Raw genomic sequence first — 16,169 nt, 5'->3', positions numbered from 1 at the left:
AAGAGGAGGAACAACGAGTCCAGCTACTTCGACAACTATCCTTTCACCATCGCCAACCCCATTTTTTTGCAACAACAACCAAAAAAAAAAAAGCCAAACGAAAATCCCATGAATTTTTGCAAACCCAGGGAGACTATTCTTGTTTTTCTCGAGGAAGAAAAACCGGAGGAAGGAAGACGGCAATTTCAGCATCCCTCGGGGAATCTAAGCATGGACTCTGTGCATGGACCCCACCCACAGTCCGGAATATTTTTCTTACGGAATTTGGCCAGTCTTTTTCTCACCTTTCATTACATCCTCTTTCCTGTATTCACACTTGCATTCAGAGGCCCAGCTACTAACAGCAACAATCATTAAACCAACTGCTAATATTCCAGCCATTATCTTTCTCATGGTACTCTCTCATTGCTAACAAACGGACCCTGACGCACCCCTACAGTACAACGAACGACAAATCATCACCTTATCTTCAACTGCATTTAGTATATATCCCATGAATACTTGGTAGTATTAGCCTACCCGTTTCCACAAACCACAGCCTGGTTTACTATCCGTTCATTTAAAGCGGATATTTGTTCAGGTACTTAGACGAGTTGATTTAAGAATTCCGGGTACATAGCCAGGTACTTACTATAACTCAGCCGGGTACATTTCGGATACTTATTAAAAAATAATCGGGTACTTTCAGGTACGCGTTCAAACTTTTTCGGATACTAATTCGGATACTACTTCAGGTTATTTGATAATACCCTTCACTATTTGATCGATACCTTCGCTGTCGCCCTAGAAAGTTACGCGATCTGCACGCCACGCCTTCCAATACTATTAGTTTTTCGCATCCATTATTCAATTAGGTAAAGAAGGCTTGAAAAATTAAACTGTCAAAGCCTCTGCTACTATTCTTAATAAGACTGTTCGTTCTGAAATCAAGCTTGATTGTGGCCATTGAACACTCCTGGAAGTTCAGTACAGTAGGTGGAAACTGAGGAACTTTTAGGCCTTTTGGAACCAATTTTTTTGGTATTTTTTTGAGCTCAAAAAAGCTGAAAACAAGTGTCCTGTTTGAAGACTGGTTGGCACTCAAGAATTAGAAGTCTAGACTAGATTTTTGACCGAAGATGAAGTTGAGCACGGCCGTTTTGGCTCTCGGAGCCATGTGGCAAGTTTCGGCTCAATCGTGGACCTCAAATGCCACCACTGATGATGATCTGGACATTCCGCTGTATGAATCATCAGCAGCCTTGAAGAAAAGGTACGTCAAATTTGATTTCAACAAGCTCAGGGGCGATTCTGCTGATACAGCAGTTGCAGGAGCCCCGGGAAGTGCGAAACTGACCAAGAGGAGCGACGGAACCGCTTTGGTGTACTTAAAAAACGAGCAGACCTTCTACTCTGTGAACATCGGTGTGGGTACACCCGAGCAAAACCAGACTCTGCTTATCGATACCGGATCTTCGGATCTGTGGCTAATGGGATCCAATAATCCCTACTGTGCCAAGTCGTCGTCGAAGAAAAATGTGGATGTCGAGGAAAAGGACTTACGTAGCTGGATTTCGTCCATTACAGCACAACTCTCCACCGTCACTCAAGTGACCGGAACTCAACCGGGTCCAACATCCGTTTCTGCAGGAGACGCTACGTTGTCGTGCTCCCAATATGGTACTTTCGCCACCGACTCGTCCTCGAGTTTCAAGTCCAACAACTCCGAATTTTACATTTCTTACGGTGATGGAACCTACGCATTGGGTACATGGGGCTCTGACAAAGTCACCTTGCAAGACGTGCAAATCCCTAGTGTCAATTTTGCTGTCGCTAACGAAAGTACATCTGAATTTGGTGTCATGGGTATTGGTATGGAAGATTTGGAGTCTACGAACACTCTTTCTAAGGACCGCCGCACGTATATCAACTTCCCTTCTGCGCTTGTGTTGCAAGGCGACATTCAAAGCAGAGCTTTTTCTTTGTACCTGAACAAACTAGAAGAAACACAGGGAACCATTTTGTTTGGTGGCGTCGACCACAGCAAGTACACTGGATCTCTTTACACAGTCCCCATCATCAATACCTACAAAAATCTAGGTTATGCTAATCCTATTAGATTCGAAATCACTTTACAGGGGTTGGGGATAGATGCCAACAATACTCAAAAGACGTACACCACAACCAAGATTCCAGTTGTCTTGGATTCGGGCTCTACTATTAGTTATTTGCCAGCTTCGCTAGTAAGCGCGGTAGCCTCGAGTCTGAAGGCCCAATACGATTCATCGAGTGAGCTGTACTTGTTTGATTGCTCTGAGGTTAGCGACGACGACTCTTTTGTTTTCGATTTCGGCGGATTTCAAATAAGGAGCAGTCTGGCGAACTATGTGATACAGACCAGTGACTCTTCCCAGTGCGCTTTGGGAATGATCCCACAGACTTCAGGTAGTTACATTCTTGGTGACAACTTCCTTACTGCTGCGTATGTCGTTTACGATATCGACAACATGCAAATTTCCATGGCCCAAGCCAACTACAATGGCGGTTCTGAAGACGTGGAAGTGATCTCGAGTTCGGTGCCTGGCGCTACAAATGCTCCAATGTACTCGTCTACTTTCTCTTCTGCTGTGTCTATTTCAACAGGTGGTAATATCTTTACCCTGTCGTCCGACGGAGCCGTCGCAACTGGTGGCAGTTCCAATAGCTCATCTAGCAGCAACACTCGTTCTGGTTCCAACTCCCGTACCAGTTCGGGTGCTAGTTCCACTGGCGGCTCGTCCAGTACTGGCAAAAAGAATGCAGCAGTGGGCGTCACTGTGCCTAATCATGGAATAATCAGCTTTTTAGTCACCTTGAGCATTGGCCTTGTCGCTGGGCTGTTGTGATTTTCTTAACGAACAAAAAAAAAAAAAGGAGTACAGAAGCTAGCATGAAAATTTCCTCACCTACGCATCAAACATGCAAGCCTCACGCTTGTAAATCAACGTTAGTCGCTATTAGTTGAAATATCGAGCTTTTAAATAAACTACTGAACCAAACTCGGAGAGTACAATTCTAGCATGAACTACTTGAGAAAGAAGAGAGAAAAAACAAGATAAAAACGTGAAACCTAACGACTGCCCTACCAACGAGTCACAAACAGCGTTTTAAAGTCATGTTTGTCTGCAAGGATCAATTCACCGGGTAGAGCTCATCACCGAATGTATTTATATCACTTTGTCGTATTATGTCACCGCTAAGTCCCGCGTCCTCTACCCGATCCTCTACTCGCGAACCAATAAATTCACCTACACGTCGTCAATAATCGTGAAAGATTTTACGATAAAGCCTCGTCCATTAGACAATTAGCCAGATATACACACACACAGTACACAGACAGGTCTGGTCTTGAGCCTAATCAGGGTCTTCTACCCTCGAGGTTTCCATCGAACTTCCCTGCGTCCACGAAAAATTAAAACACAGCAACAACGCAGCCTTTTTGTTAAATGCTCTTGATCTTTCTCCGCCTCGCGTTTTCTTATCGGACAACTCGTTTCTTACCAGTAATCATCGTTGTTACTCTTCGCGACGACTAAACAAAATCAAGCCAAATTTCAAGCTGAACGTATAGATCTTTATTCTGCAGACGGCTTTAACGGGCCCTATTGTTCTGTACTCGAGCGTCGGAGGCCATTACTCATCGTCGTAGCTTCTAAAAATGTAAGAAAGCCGTGCCGTGCTGGCAAGTATTTCGTGGATGCATTTAACTCTAAACGGATAGGTGATTGAGGGTGTTGTGAAGATTTCGGGCGATGTTCGTCCGTGGAATTAAGCCCGAGTGACTATATCGCTCCGGAAGGAAACGCACTAAAAATTGACGGACGGCACCTGTTGATTCGTACAGTGGCTGTAGTCGAAGTTTTTATACTAAATGTAAATAGCTTCAAGGTAAACTGTAGGTGACATCGACGAAGTTGATTAGACACAACAACGCTTTAATTCGTTCAAGATTGTTCAAGATTGTTCAAGATTGTTCAAGCTTATTACGAATCGTCAGTAGGACTGCTTGCATTACAGCCAGGAATCAAGAAATTAGACGGTGACTGTTGATTTGATCTATAAGAGAGTTAGTATAAGAAATGTTTAGACGTAAGAAAGACAAGCCGGAGGAAACAGCAGTGGACAAGTCGAAATTAATACCGATCGAAACACCCATAGCAGAATTGGCGGATTCCATCCATCCTCCTAAACCAGTGGAATTGTCATCGGAACAGCAAGCCAAGTACATACAGGTGCTTAAACACTTCCAGGATCCAGAGCTGAAGGTTCCAACAACAGAAAAGGCTAACGGCCCAGAGACGTCTTTGGAGCCTATAAAAGTGCTGGAAAGGGCATGGCTCACCAGAGACTGTCTTTTGCGGTACCTACGGGCTACTAAATGGAATGTCACAGACAGTATTTCCCGTATCACGCAATCGCTAGCCTGGAGACGTCAATTTGGCATCGACGATTTCGGTGAAGAAAACGGCGACAAGCTAACAGCAGCAACCGTGGAGGAAGAAGAAAGGACAGGAAAACAAGTTGTGTTGGGGTTTGAAAACGACGCCCGGCCAATTCTGTATTTGAAAGCCGGACGCCAAAACACCAAGACTTCGCATCGCCAAGTCCAGCACCTGGTTTTCATGCTCGAGAGAGTCATCGATTTCATGCCCGCTGGTCAGGACTCCTTGGCATTGTTGATCGACTTCAAAGACCACCAAGATGTGCCCAAAGTTGCCGGTAACAGTAAAATACCACCCATCGGAGTGGGCAAAGAAGTGCTGCATATTCTACAAACTCACTATCCCGAAAGATTAGGCAAGGCACTTCTTACAAATATTCCATGGCTGGCTTGGACTTTCCTAAAGATGATCCATCCTTTCATCGATCCAATGACCCGTGAGAAATTGGTCTTTGATGAACCTTTCCCAAAATACGTTCCTGAAGATCAGCTCGATAAGCTCTACGGCGGTCTTCTGGACTTTACGTACAACCACGACGTGTACTGGCCCAGACTACTGGAGATCTCTGCAGAAAAGCGCTCTCATTACCTGTCACGCTTCGAAAAGTTCGGAAGTAAGGTCGGGCTGAGCGAATATGACCTTAGAGGAGACCACTCGGAGATCCTTCATCCTGTCGAGTCCTCCAGCACATAGTTGGGTTGCAAGAATAAAAACAAACACGTTGAAAATGGCTTCCGACCTTTCAATGCTTACTGTATTTAGATAGACTCTTCTTATAGGACGAAATGTCAATGATAATATTAAAATGCTTATGCTACTCACGTCTCTCTTTCCCTGTTTCTCTGCCGTTTTTGCTCAAAAAGGCTTTGCGCATTTGCGCGACTCCATAAATCCCGTGTTGGGTGCGACCATCGTTTGCCAGTCAATAGCATACATCAGCCCTCCAGCACCGTTAAAGGCCCTTGCAAACACCACACCTAAGTCGTTTCTCGCTGTGGACAAATGGTAATTAGAGCCGTCACCTAGCGAGATGACCTGTGCTCTTACTATATCACCCGGTCTAAAACTTTCCATGATCTTCACTCTGTCCCTATCAGTAGCTCTTACATCACGGGCGCTGATGATTCCTTTAAAAGTTTCTCCCAGATCTGCTGCTGCTTGGGAAACCGATAGGGTAGCGGCGGCAGACCCTCCACCTGGAGCAGTCACGCCAGCACCATTGCTTCCAACGCCAGAGTCCACAGGGATAGTTTTATTCTCTAGCGCTAGGATCTCAACATTAGCCCTTTGCGAAGAAATGCGTGTGATTCTTGCCAAAACAATGCTGCCCTCGCGAGGCAGATTGTTTGCAAAGTCCTCAGTAACGTGCTTCCCAGCGAGATTACTATCAGCAACAGTTACAATAAATACCTTTTCGGGATTGTCCTCGCCTTTGTCTTCCTCTTCCTGTTCTTCTTTTCCTTGTTCTAGTTCAGCTTTAGAGGCTCCAATATCCTTTTCGTCTTTTGATTGGTCTTCATCCGTCGGTACTGTCTGTAAAACCTGCTCCAAGAATCTCACTTCACCGAGCACGGTTGCTGTGAGGGCTCTCATCTTCTGTCCGTTAACTTCATATTCCTCATCGGTAACACCATTGCCAGGAACATATCGTATGATTTCTTGAAATGTTTCGGTCTTTTCACCTAACTCAAAGGTCGGGCAGAGCAACTGCCCGGGATATGCTACAGGATAATTCTTAGCGTGAAAAGCCATCGCAATGTTGAATGAGAGCTTTCCCAGAAGTTGTTGGTTGGATCATCTTGAATTGCATCTTCGAATATTTCCGAGAAGGTATTAAATTTTTTAGCAATGTCTTCTTACGAAGACCCAAGGCCTGAGGACAAACTCATCATACCATGACACTGCAGTTGAGCACGCTGGTGCCAAGTGAATGAACCCTTGAGCTCAACACTCTAAACCTTTTCATTAATTCCTGTAACTTCCAATTCTATCAGTAAAAGTGTGTATAGCATTTTGATTCCTCGTGAACCTCCATCTCCGATTTGAGACTGTTCAGTTCATCCTTGATCATCTGCGCTAGTTGTGGGGTAAGCTGGTTGCAGGTCGCGATGTCCGGATGCCTGTCGTATTCGGATTCGGTGTAGGTGGCATAGAGAATAATATGAGATGAAAATGCAACGGTTTTCGTGGACGTGGACGCCGCGAAAGAGTCCGTCATTGTGTAAGCACTTCCAGAGGGCTGCATCAGAGTTTTCGGGGGCAGGTTGTTGAGTTGATTAGCATGCAGTCCTTTGAAGGATAACGATAAAGGTCTGCCACCCTGCGTGAGGGGGCTTTGCCATGGCGATGCGATTTCTTCTTCGGTTATATCTTCATCCAGCTGGTTGAAGTTTTCATCTTCAAAATCCTCCTCATCATTGTCTGCTGTCCCGATCCCTGATGCCAGATATTCGGATACAGAACGATCACTGTCTTTACTGCGTTGACTCAAGGCGGCCAATGAAGGCCCGAGTTTGACATCGTTGGCGTTCGAATCCTGTTCTTTGGAAGGTAATCCAAGATTGAGAGAGTCCGACTGGGGAATGTTGCTCTCGTTCAAAGAATGCTTTGATTTTTGCGTCGGATTTAAAGAGCGGTACGCATTATCATTAGAGTTGAACTCCAAATTCAAATCTAAATCTTTTCCAAAATCGATAATATTGGCAAACTCCATGATGTCTGACATGAACTCGTGTTCGTAGCTGTCTGCCCCCGATACATTAGTTTTTTTCTTTATGCCAGCGTAAATGTCCTCACTGTCGCTATCTACCGTCAGATCGTTCAGCTTCTGCTCGATTGAAGTAAAGGAAAAATCTCTATCCTCAGGATTGAGTGAACTGCTCTGAGGTGCGGAATCTTTCTGACTTCGACTAGTACTTTTTTGAGGAGAGAACTCCAGGCTATCAAAAGTTCCGTTCCTGAGTATACTATTCGTAGGTGATTTGGTTAAATCTGGCGTGGAAAGTTTAACACCTGATGGTTCAGTGATATACATTCCTCCATTTTGTACTTTAGCTGAAATATGATCAGTAAAGGATCTGCGGTGCGAATTGATTGAATTTCTCTTGTTCGACTTGACCGAGCGAGACCTTTCCAATGACACAATGGATTCGACCTCTTGGGCACTGAGGGATTTGGGGAATAAAACTTCTCCAAAATCTACTTTTCCAGAATCGATTCCACCTGTCTCTGGTATTTGTGGAGCAGGACTTAATGATATGTTTTTCGCGAGGGTAATTGGAGTCTCTTTAGATGATAGGCCAGGTGAGCTATGTTGAGGAGCCTCGCCTTCATCTAACAATTTATTCTCTTTCTTTTCAGCAGGAGCCTGAACGATTGCATTGTCTTCGAGGTGAGGCATAGTTTGAGCACGGTGTTCAAAGTCCAGCGGGGTCGGCTTGCGGCTTCGGATATCGCGTTTTATTGGGACGTCATCGTGAATGGAAATTGAGGATTTTTGTTCGTTGCGTTGCTTTGGCAATGCTGAATTACCAGCCAGCCTTTCTCTGCTACCATTTTTGTTCTTCCTGAAGGCGCTAAAAATACTACCGTTGCTGTGCGATTTTTTCGTCAGACGAGTTGATGCTGGAAGACCGTCATCTTCCTCAGTCTTCGGAATGGAAAATGTTGACGAAGTCGGCAGTGAGACCCCTGGATCAGGGTTCTTGACAATGAAAGACGCAGATTTTTGAGGTTTTCTTTTCAAAAACGAAAAGATGTTTTTACGCTTCTTAGCCTCACCAAATTCCTTTCCCGAGGGCTCGATGGAACCACGAGAGCTTGAGGACACGCCTGAAAATGACCTTATCGAAGAAGCCTGCTTCTTTGTAATCGGACGTGGCGTTTTTGAGCTTCTTGTAGACTCTGTGTGTACAGAAAGGACGCCTGAAGTTTCGGGATTCATTTTGGTATCAGTTTTCGCTGCCTGGGGCAGTGAATCTTGTCTTGTTTCAGCCGAATTTGTGAATTCCAAACCCGCAGGTTCAACTCGAGGAGTTGGGGGGTCCAGCTTCGGGGTCATCAGAAAATCGGGCTGCTCCTGCACTGCATCTTGTTTATATTCTTGCTTGAATCTCGCAAAATTGCCTTCATTTGATCCGTCAAAGTCGATTAGATTTGGTGATTCTTTGACCAACGCCTCGGAATCACTCTTGAGAGACGGACTTTCTTCTCGTATCGATTGCTCTAATAGCGTACTATTTCTCATGCGGTTTTCCACTCTACGAGTTTTGTCGGTCAAAATACCTGAAAGTGCACTCAAGGAAGGCGAAGCTGTCACTTTTAGAGTTTTTGTCTCTGTCTCTTCCACGTCTGAAAGGGCACTAGAATGGTCGTTGGCTTCATGAAAATCTTCAAATTCGTGCATATTCTCTGCATTTGGAAGTCTCAACCCAGAATCGTAACTGGTGTCTCTCGACATCTCCGGTAGTATTACAGAGTTTCGAAAGTTGCGTGCATGATCAGAATTGTCAATGGAGTTTGACGAATAAAACGAATCGTTGAAGTAGCTGTCACTGTCATGGCCTGACTTAACCTGGTAGCTGGACATAATACCTTGACGCGTATCCCTCCTTTTTCAGCCAGGTTTTTTGTATATCACTAGGTCGTTATTCTGCGAACTATATGTGGCTGAAAAATTACTCTTTTCCACTATGTTTTTTGACCAATGAAGACTAGCTTGCGTTGGCCACAAAAACCGCTGACGCAAAGTATGTGAATTAGAATTCGGTAGCGAATGCTTCGGCTTGAAGTGGTGTGCATCTTCTATCGCCTTTACGCGCTCTTCACAATTTTCGTGATCTTGAATATATAATTTTCGTTCGAAATGACAACATCAACTACGTCAGTAAAAGTAGACCTGAGAATTTCCCATCTATATGCCAGCGAAAGGTGCCATGAAAGGTTCCATGAAAGCATTGGCCAGTTCGATCAAGCTCGGAGCTATCTACTTCAATTCCATGTTAGTAGACATGGCATTTGCAATTTCTTCCGGAAAAATTGGAGCATTTTTTGTCTTTTGAGTGTAGCTTTCTATACCCGATGTAAGTCACATAATCACACATTCTTTATCAGAGGCACGTCCCTTAGTATTGGTGTATAGTGATCTGGCTGGAATAGTTTCCGGGTTTTTAACAGCGGTAATCCTTTTTATGGTTCTAGCTCTAGGAACATGTGTCGAAGCTGTTGTATTTGTATCAATGCTCGGTTTTTGAGTGCTGGGTGTCGTTGCAGGTGTCGTTGCAGGTGGCCAGAGAGGAGCCTTGGTGGTGGGCAAGCCCTTGACCAGATCTGGAACGGGGAAAACTATCTCGTTATTAAGTGCGTCGATTTTCAGCACTGGGTCGATACCAAACTGTAATATGCTATTAGCCAGAAAACTGTAAAGTCTGGACCAAGTTTCTTCAAGCTCAAGTGTGCTGTGGTGTCCAAATCGCTCCTTGATGGTTTTGAGGAAAGCCATACCCATGAGCTCGAAGTGGAAAGGCTCAATGGCCAGAATTCGTGAATGGCGTTTCCCCAAGCTGCTTAGATACGCCTCAAGCGTTGACAGATCGTCAAGGTTGTTGACGGCCATTGTCAAGACACCTGCAAATGCAACAGCCTGGTGACGAATCGATGGAAACATTTGCTCGATGGATGGCTCCATGTACATCAGATTGCCGTAAAACTGACTGCAGAAAATGGAGCTTGCAAATGCGGCGCTGCCAACAGTCTCTGTGGCGAACGGAGTGCTGCTCTTAGGGCCGAGAGGTGGTACAGATGCATGTTTGAACGATAGATTCGATGTAGCACCCGCTCCTGAGGCATTGGTGGACGCAGAACTCACACTGCCGCGAGGAGTGTGGCCCTTCAAGCTATGACCACTGCCGAACACGTGCGGTGGCATCCGGCTCGAATTGGTAGAGGTGCTTTGGCGGTGAGCACGGAAACTATTGGTAGAAGCATTACCAGCACCGCTCCAGCTCTGGGGCGCTAAGTTGTGCAACAATCGACGGATGGTAGAACGGAACTTATCGTTAGGCACATCGTCATTGAGCATCACAGTCCACGAGCTGCGCAGAAGACTAACTTCGCGAGAGGTAAGTTTCAGCACAATTTTGTAGCGAGCGCCATGGCTCATGTCAGTGCCACGGGAAGATCCACTCGACACGCTTGAGAGCCGCTCGAAGTTCTCCAAGCTGTTCAGCGATCTTGTGGGCCGGCTGATCCCATCACTGAAAATGCTTTGTGACGTCTCTGAAGTGACCAGCGAGTCCCGATACGAAGCATAGTGCTCACCGCTTGTTCTTGAGTGGCCAGGAATGCCCAATTCGCACTCTGGGATCGATTCTTGCTCGGTTGCAATGAAATCGATCTGCGATCTATCTAGAGTGTTGAAAAATGGTTTGCTGCTCATCTACGAATAGTGTACTTGATAAATACCTTATAGAAGTGCCCGACATTGACTAATGGGTCTCAAACATACCTATGCTCTTGTATTTTATTTCAACGCTATTTGATCTGCCCGGGGAAAGCCCTCATCTTTGAAATTTCGGATCTGATCTATCTGCAGGCCCACCATGCATGCTTTTGCTCGATTTGGTTATATCACTCGAGGTACGCCAACGGCTTTGGGAATTTTTCACATTGCAAAAAAAGTAAATCGGCAAGCCAGTTCCTGTGGGAAGAGAATGCAATGTGGCTGCAGCTACGGGGAATGCCATTATAGTGGCGCACAAGTAGCTTTTGCAAGGGACGCCAGGTCAAATGCATGATTCGCATTTAGCCAGATGTCTGTGGCTATTGTTCGGGGTGTAGAGCATTTGCACGCCCTGCGAGGATCGAGAAGACGTGCAGGATACGCTAGAACCTTGGCAGTAAGCGGGATTCACATGAAAAGAGCTTGTAGAACATAACTTGTTTTTTCCGACAATACGAGCCTCGTATCGCTGGTTTTAAGATCCTTTTACACAGAAGAAGTTTTACACGTAGCGTAAATCAAGAGTGATCGGGCCACCACCGCGGAGAAGACTGGCACAACACAAGAGCATTCTTAAAGCCGTGCGGTTCTTGATTTATATATTATTGTAGTCACATCGAAGAGCTTCTAAAAGTTACGTTTCAAAGCGATATTAATTAAATTTTCCACTAGACATGTAAGAAGAATTTTGGAAACCGTGAGTGTAACTTGAGAGGCAGTGAATAGCCAAGTTTAAATCTCATTTCGTCTCGTCTCGCTGTAGCTGTATATACCTAAACATTCAGGCCGCACAACTCGTCTTTTTCTGTAATCCTTTTGGAGCGGAGTGAGGTCTTAACGATGATGTGGCCTCTTCAACCAGATATCAAGTAAACTCGCCGCCCGTCATTCATTCACCTTGAAACTTTTGTTTCAGGCGGAAGCGACACATAAATACCGAGTGACGGCGAAGTAAATTGGTCTGTAGCCTTTACAAGGTCTAGAATGTGAAACGGATAACCGATGGTTGATGTCATCACCTCTCATGCAAGACAATGCAGAGGCAATCGGGGTCCGCTAAAAGTAAAGTTTCAAGCATCATACAGGGGTTAGTGATTGTCGCGGCTGGCAGCAAGAAATCACGTATACCACAGGATTTGCGTATTAGCTACTCTATAGTTGACAACCATCAAGATCGTGATAAGTTCTGTCGAATTAGTATGTGAGAAAGGAAAAAAAAAAATATGCTGTGCATTCTCCAGGATATGTCTGGTGGTAGTAGCACTGATGACACACACCTCTCGACAATAAAATGCGCAGCGCTTGAAAATCGGGGGCCATTTTTTGTCCAAACGATCACTTTCGACTGTGTCGAAGTGTCGCATTTTTCAACATTGGAACGGCATTTTTGCGAGAGTCCCGACGTGCGCATTGTGCTGTACAAACACAGCCCTGTAAATTCCCTTCTAGCTGAACGCTCGATCTGCCTGGGTGTTTCACAACGTTGAGAGGCCCCTAATTCATCACTTGGCTTCAAGCGAAAAAATTACTTTCCTACAAGGGCGCTCCGTCTGCTAATTAATCCAAAAGACTTATTTTGGCAGTAGTGTTCTGACGTATCAACATGCGTTGGAATACTTGGGAATCATCAAAGATCGACTGTCAAAATGTAGATTCAAATATGTCGTTTCTCTTGGTAAGCTTAGAGTAAACAACAATTGCGGATCCCCTCACCCCTATAGGACAATGATGGAGTCCCATCTCCATCTTAAAATACTGGTTCTTCTGCTTCCTCCTGTCGCTGTCGTCGATCACGTGACTACCGCGCAAACTGACCATAATATCACAAAACATCCAGTAAACTTCACAAATCTTATCTATACAGAGCTTTCTACAGTTTACTGAGCTCACCGGTCTATCTGGAATCATTATACCTCTGCTCAAAGTTCAGTTGGAACCTTTTGTTTCTGTTTGTACTCATGAGTACCTTCAATGGTTGAAGGTAGTTGAACTTTATTACAGTGTTTACACTGAAAATTCGCAAAAGATCAACTTCTCATGAGATTCGAAGGCAGTCCAGGGCAACTGCTAAACGGCCATGGAGGTCCGAAATCATGTCAATGACATCTGTCACCTTGAAACGTTGCAGGAGAAAAGTCTTCTGTCTCGTTTGGTGAACTTTCAACCTCTTACCAGTTCACATGCAAAGGTTAAATCTTATCCGCTCAACCAGATCAAAAACCAAAGGGTACAAGAAGCTCTAGTGGTACGAGACCTTCTAAACGTGCTAATTGGTCTAGAAGGTGTCTACATTAGGTACAACAATAGTTACCAACCAGAGTTGGGACAACAAGACGACATTCGGGGTCCTGATTTTAGAATCGCCAAAAACATGGATCTTTCTCTCAAAAGCTTTGCTAAATGGATTGTCAAATTTGGCAAAATTTTCGTAGTCCTGACACGTTTCAGTGAGCGCTACAGTGAGCCAGTTTACGGATCAGTGATGCATCGACTTTGTTTTGAGATTCGACAATTTCTGACCTACGATTACGTGCGTAATATAATAGAACAGGCAGAAACTGAATTTTTAACCAATCCACTGTTCAGTATTCGAGGTCTGGGGCAGCTTTTGACCCAAAATTGTGCACATAAAGCCCAACTACTCTACGATCTGGTCCAAGAAATAATGCGAGAAATGAACCGTCGAGCGCTTCTGAATCGAGAAGAAGCAGATTTCCAGAATTTCATGCAAGACTTGAGAAAAGAGAAAAATAACACTGATTTTTCTGTAAGTAATGAGTCGAACGCTCTTTTCATTACCGATTCGCGCATAAATGTTCATGCTCGCGGTGGTGTAATTCTGCAAATGATCCAAGACAAGATTGATGTAAATCGAGGCAACGAACGCAACGTAACCTTTCTCCAAAAATTGTTTGAGGACGTTTCAGTGCAGTATTGTTCCATGCTGGACAGCTGGCTCATTAATGGCTCCCTGGAGGATCCTTACAATGAGTTCATGGTCGCTGATACCGCACAATTGTCATCGCGTCAGGAAGCGATACGACTTACTTCGTTGAATAGTGAACGCCTTTGGGACACACAGTACGTGATACGTAAGGATGGAGTCTTGAATGATTTTGAAAATGGGAATATTGCTTTCAAAGTTTTAATGACGGGCAAGCTGTTAAACCTCTTCCGCAATTGCTGTAATTTACAAACCACTACGGGAATTTTACCCGATGAAAATTTGAAATATCCACTCACTAGGCTACCGCAAAGAACAGAGCTCCTGTTATATGTTGATTTGCATTATTCGCGCGCCAACAAATTGACACATTTTCTGTTTTATAACGGATACGATTTGCCACAAATACTTCTCGAGTTTCACCACAACTTCTTGCTCTTCAACAATCCAGGCTTCTTCAAGGAGTTTTTCAACCGTTCGCTAGTGGAACTTACCAAGCTTCGAACTGATACGGTCGAAGAGAAGCTTCGAAGAACTTTCCAGGAGTACCAAAGGTCTCGGGAAGATGATGGGGGCAAGGTGGTTTTGCCTTTGCTGAATTTACAGCTCGATAAAAGCTGTTTCCACCGCGTTATCCAGCAATTTTCTATGGAAACAAGCACTGATAAAGACAATGCGAACCTCATGCAGGCGCGTAACTTTGAGAACCTTCGTGATTTACTATTACAAGACCTCGACATGCAAGAAGTGAGCGAAAGCGGCCAAACCAAAAAAACAGAGTTCGAATACTCTATCCATCATCTACAATTTGAAATCGTTGTACCTTATCCTTTCAACACTATCATTTCTAGGACGTGCATCTTCCAATACCAGGCAATTCAAAGGTATTTGTTGCTACTGCACTATTATAACAAGGTTCTCGAAGACACATGGTTTGAAATTAACAAAAACAAAATCTGGAGGCATTCGGGCTTCAACAAGGATGTACACCTATGGATCCGACGATGTCGAGTTGTTCACTTCCGGATGGCACAATTTATGAAGCTCATGCTAGAATATACCAGCCTGGACGTAATTCAAAACGAATGGTTGGAGCTAGAGAAGCAAACAAGAAATGCAACATCAACAGGGTTTGATTTACCGCAATTTCAAAGCGCACTACAAAACTTTCTGACGCAACAAATGACACATTCCCTGCTGACGAATGCTTCATTAGTACGCTTACTTGTCCAAATAACAGACATTGTCCATCGGTTCTGTAAATTTGTCACTTCGCTAAGAAAGACGTTGTGCTTATTAGACGTGCGTCTTTTTTCGTACTATCATGGACAGTTGTCGAAGGAAATGCAGTACGACGAAAGTGCTGCCTTGCAGAAGCTTCAAGAATTGCAGCAATATCTGGATTTAGTTTGGAATAGCTTTAGCCAGCATAAGAGTGCGTTTGCTGAAGGAGTAAGGTATTATTGTAATCACGGATCTGCACGAAGCGGAATAAATCCTGTTTTAGCCCTAGAGGAAAGGCTTCGGGACATAGAATTTGACCGTTGACAACTTTTTTTTTTTTGGAACGTCCAAAGGGTCAAAATACACAGATAAAAGTAGATTTGAATGGATGTCATTCCCAAGCTTATTTGATCTACCAATGCGGATCAGTTAGCGTTTCTGACATAGCGGCTCTTGCAAAAGTATCAAATCATGCAAAAAAAATTGGTATTCTCCGCGACGGGGAATTGAACCCCGGTCCCGGGCGCGACAAGCCCGAATTCTAGCCACTAAACTATCGCGGATTAGTTATTATTGTATGAATTTCAAGATCAGTTTATACTTTCAAAACCTCACAGGATCGGGAAATGTAAGAATGATAGCGCAGTTTCAGGGTAGCTTATTTATCGAAGAGGAACAAAGCTGGTGCATCTTGATTAATTCCGTTTCTTCGTATTTTAACACATTCAATTGTCCTTTGCAGCTGGCAGACGCAGTTTCCATCCAGCAATGTATATAATTTGAAAATAATTCCTCTTTCTATGAAGTCTCATCTTGATGAGACATCACGATAAGTATATCGTGCGCCATTCCAGCTTCAGGCTTTTCTTTCGATAAAACAAATTATCGAGTACTTGGTAGCTCTCCCGTTCTCTCTAAACTTACAATCCCAACAATTTGATCATGGTGGTTGGATTTTCGCTCCTGACCCGCTCAGTGCGAGTGAAGAGTTCAATTCGGGTTAGATGGGGGTGGAACTAAGTCGGTAGTGGTTGTACCATGA

The 16,169-nt window shown here is 44.3% G+C and overlaps 6 protein-coding genes and 1 non-coding gene across 7 annotated transcripts; 3 read left to right on the top strand and 4 right to left on the bottom strand.

Moving 5' to 3' along the window:
- Positions 1–1,118: 1,118 nt before the first annotated feature.
- Positions 1,119–2,864, top strand: LALA0_S07e04610g (LALA0S07e04610g1_1; the record flags this gene model as incomplete). The annotated part of the gene is made up of 1 exon (XM_022771517.1): positions 1,119–2,864. One exon carries the CDS (start codon positions 1,119–1,121, stop codon positions 2,862–2,864), a length of 1,746 nt encoding a protein of 581 aa, XP_022629416.1.
- Positions 2,865–4,097: 1,233 nt separating this feature from the next.
- PDR16 (LALA0S07e04588g1_1) lies at positions 4,098–5,153 on the top strand (the record flags this gene model as incomplete). Its single annotated transcript, XM_022771516.1, has 1 exon — positions 4,098–5,153. One exon carries the CDS (start codon positions 4,098–4,100, stop codon positions 5,151–5,153), a length of 1,056 nt encoding a protein of 351 aa, XP_022629415.1.
- A 162-nt stretch (positions 5,154–5,315) lies between these two features.
- CSL4 (LALA0S07e04566g1_1) lies at positions 5,316–6,212 on the bottom strand (the record flags this gene model as incomplete). Its single annotated transcript, XM_022771515.1, has 1 exon — positions 5,316–6,212. The coding sequence occupies one exon, from the start codon at positions 6,210–6,212 to the stop codon at positions 5,316–5,318; it is 897 nt and encodes a 298-aa protein (XP_022629414.1).
- Positions 6,213–6,450: 238 nt separating this feature from the next.
- BNI4 (LALA0S07e04544g1_1) lies at positions 6,451–9,048 on the bottom strand (the record flags this gene model as incomplete). The annotated part of the gene is made up of 1 exon (XM_022771514.1): positions 6,451–9,048. One exon carries the CDS (start codon positions 9,046–9,048, stop codon positions 6,451–6,453), a length of 2,598 nt encoding a protein of 865 aa, XP_022629413.1.
- Positions 9,049–9,546: 498 nt separating this feature from the next.
- LALA0_S07e04522g (LALA0S07e04522g1_1) lies at positions 9,547–10,896 on the bottom strand (the record flags this gene model as incomplete). Its single annotated transcript, XM_022771513.1, has 1 exon — positions 9,547–10,896. The coding sequence occupies one exon, from the start codon at positions 10,894–10,896 to the stop codon at positions 9,547–9,549; it is 1,350 nt and encodes a 449-aa protein (XP_022629412.1).
- Positions 10,897–13,036: 2,140 nt separating this feature from the next.
- On the top strand, positions 13,037–15,451 carry SPC97 (LALA0S07e04500g1_1; the record flags this gene model as incomplete). The annotated part of the gene is made up of 1 exon (XM_022771512.1): positions 13,037–15,451. One exon carries the CDS (start codon positions 13,037–13,039, stop codon positions 15,449–15,451), a length of 2,415 nt encoding a protein of 804 aa, XP_022629411.1.
- A 167-nt stretch (positions 15,452–15,618) lies between these two features.
- On the bottom strand, positions 15,619–15,690 carry LALA0_S07e04478r. Its single transcript has one exon. It is a non-coding gene; the product is annotated as a tRNA-Asp (tRNA).
- Positions 15,691–16,169: the final 479 nt, after the last annotated feature.

This window comes from Lachancea lanzarotensis, scaffold LALA0S07, assembly GCF_000938715.1.
Source record: "Lachancea lanzarotensis genome assembly LALA0, scaffold LALA0S07, whole genome shotgun sequence".
NCBI classification, from domain to species: domain Eukaryota; kingdom Fungi; phylum Ascomycota; class Saccharomycetes; order Saccharomycetales; family Saccharomycetaceae; genus Lachancea; species Lachancea lanzarotensis.
Note: the sequence above shows the minus strand (reverse complement) of the source record. Positions and strands in the feature narration are given on the sequence as shown.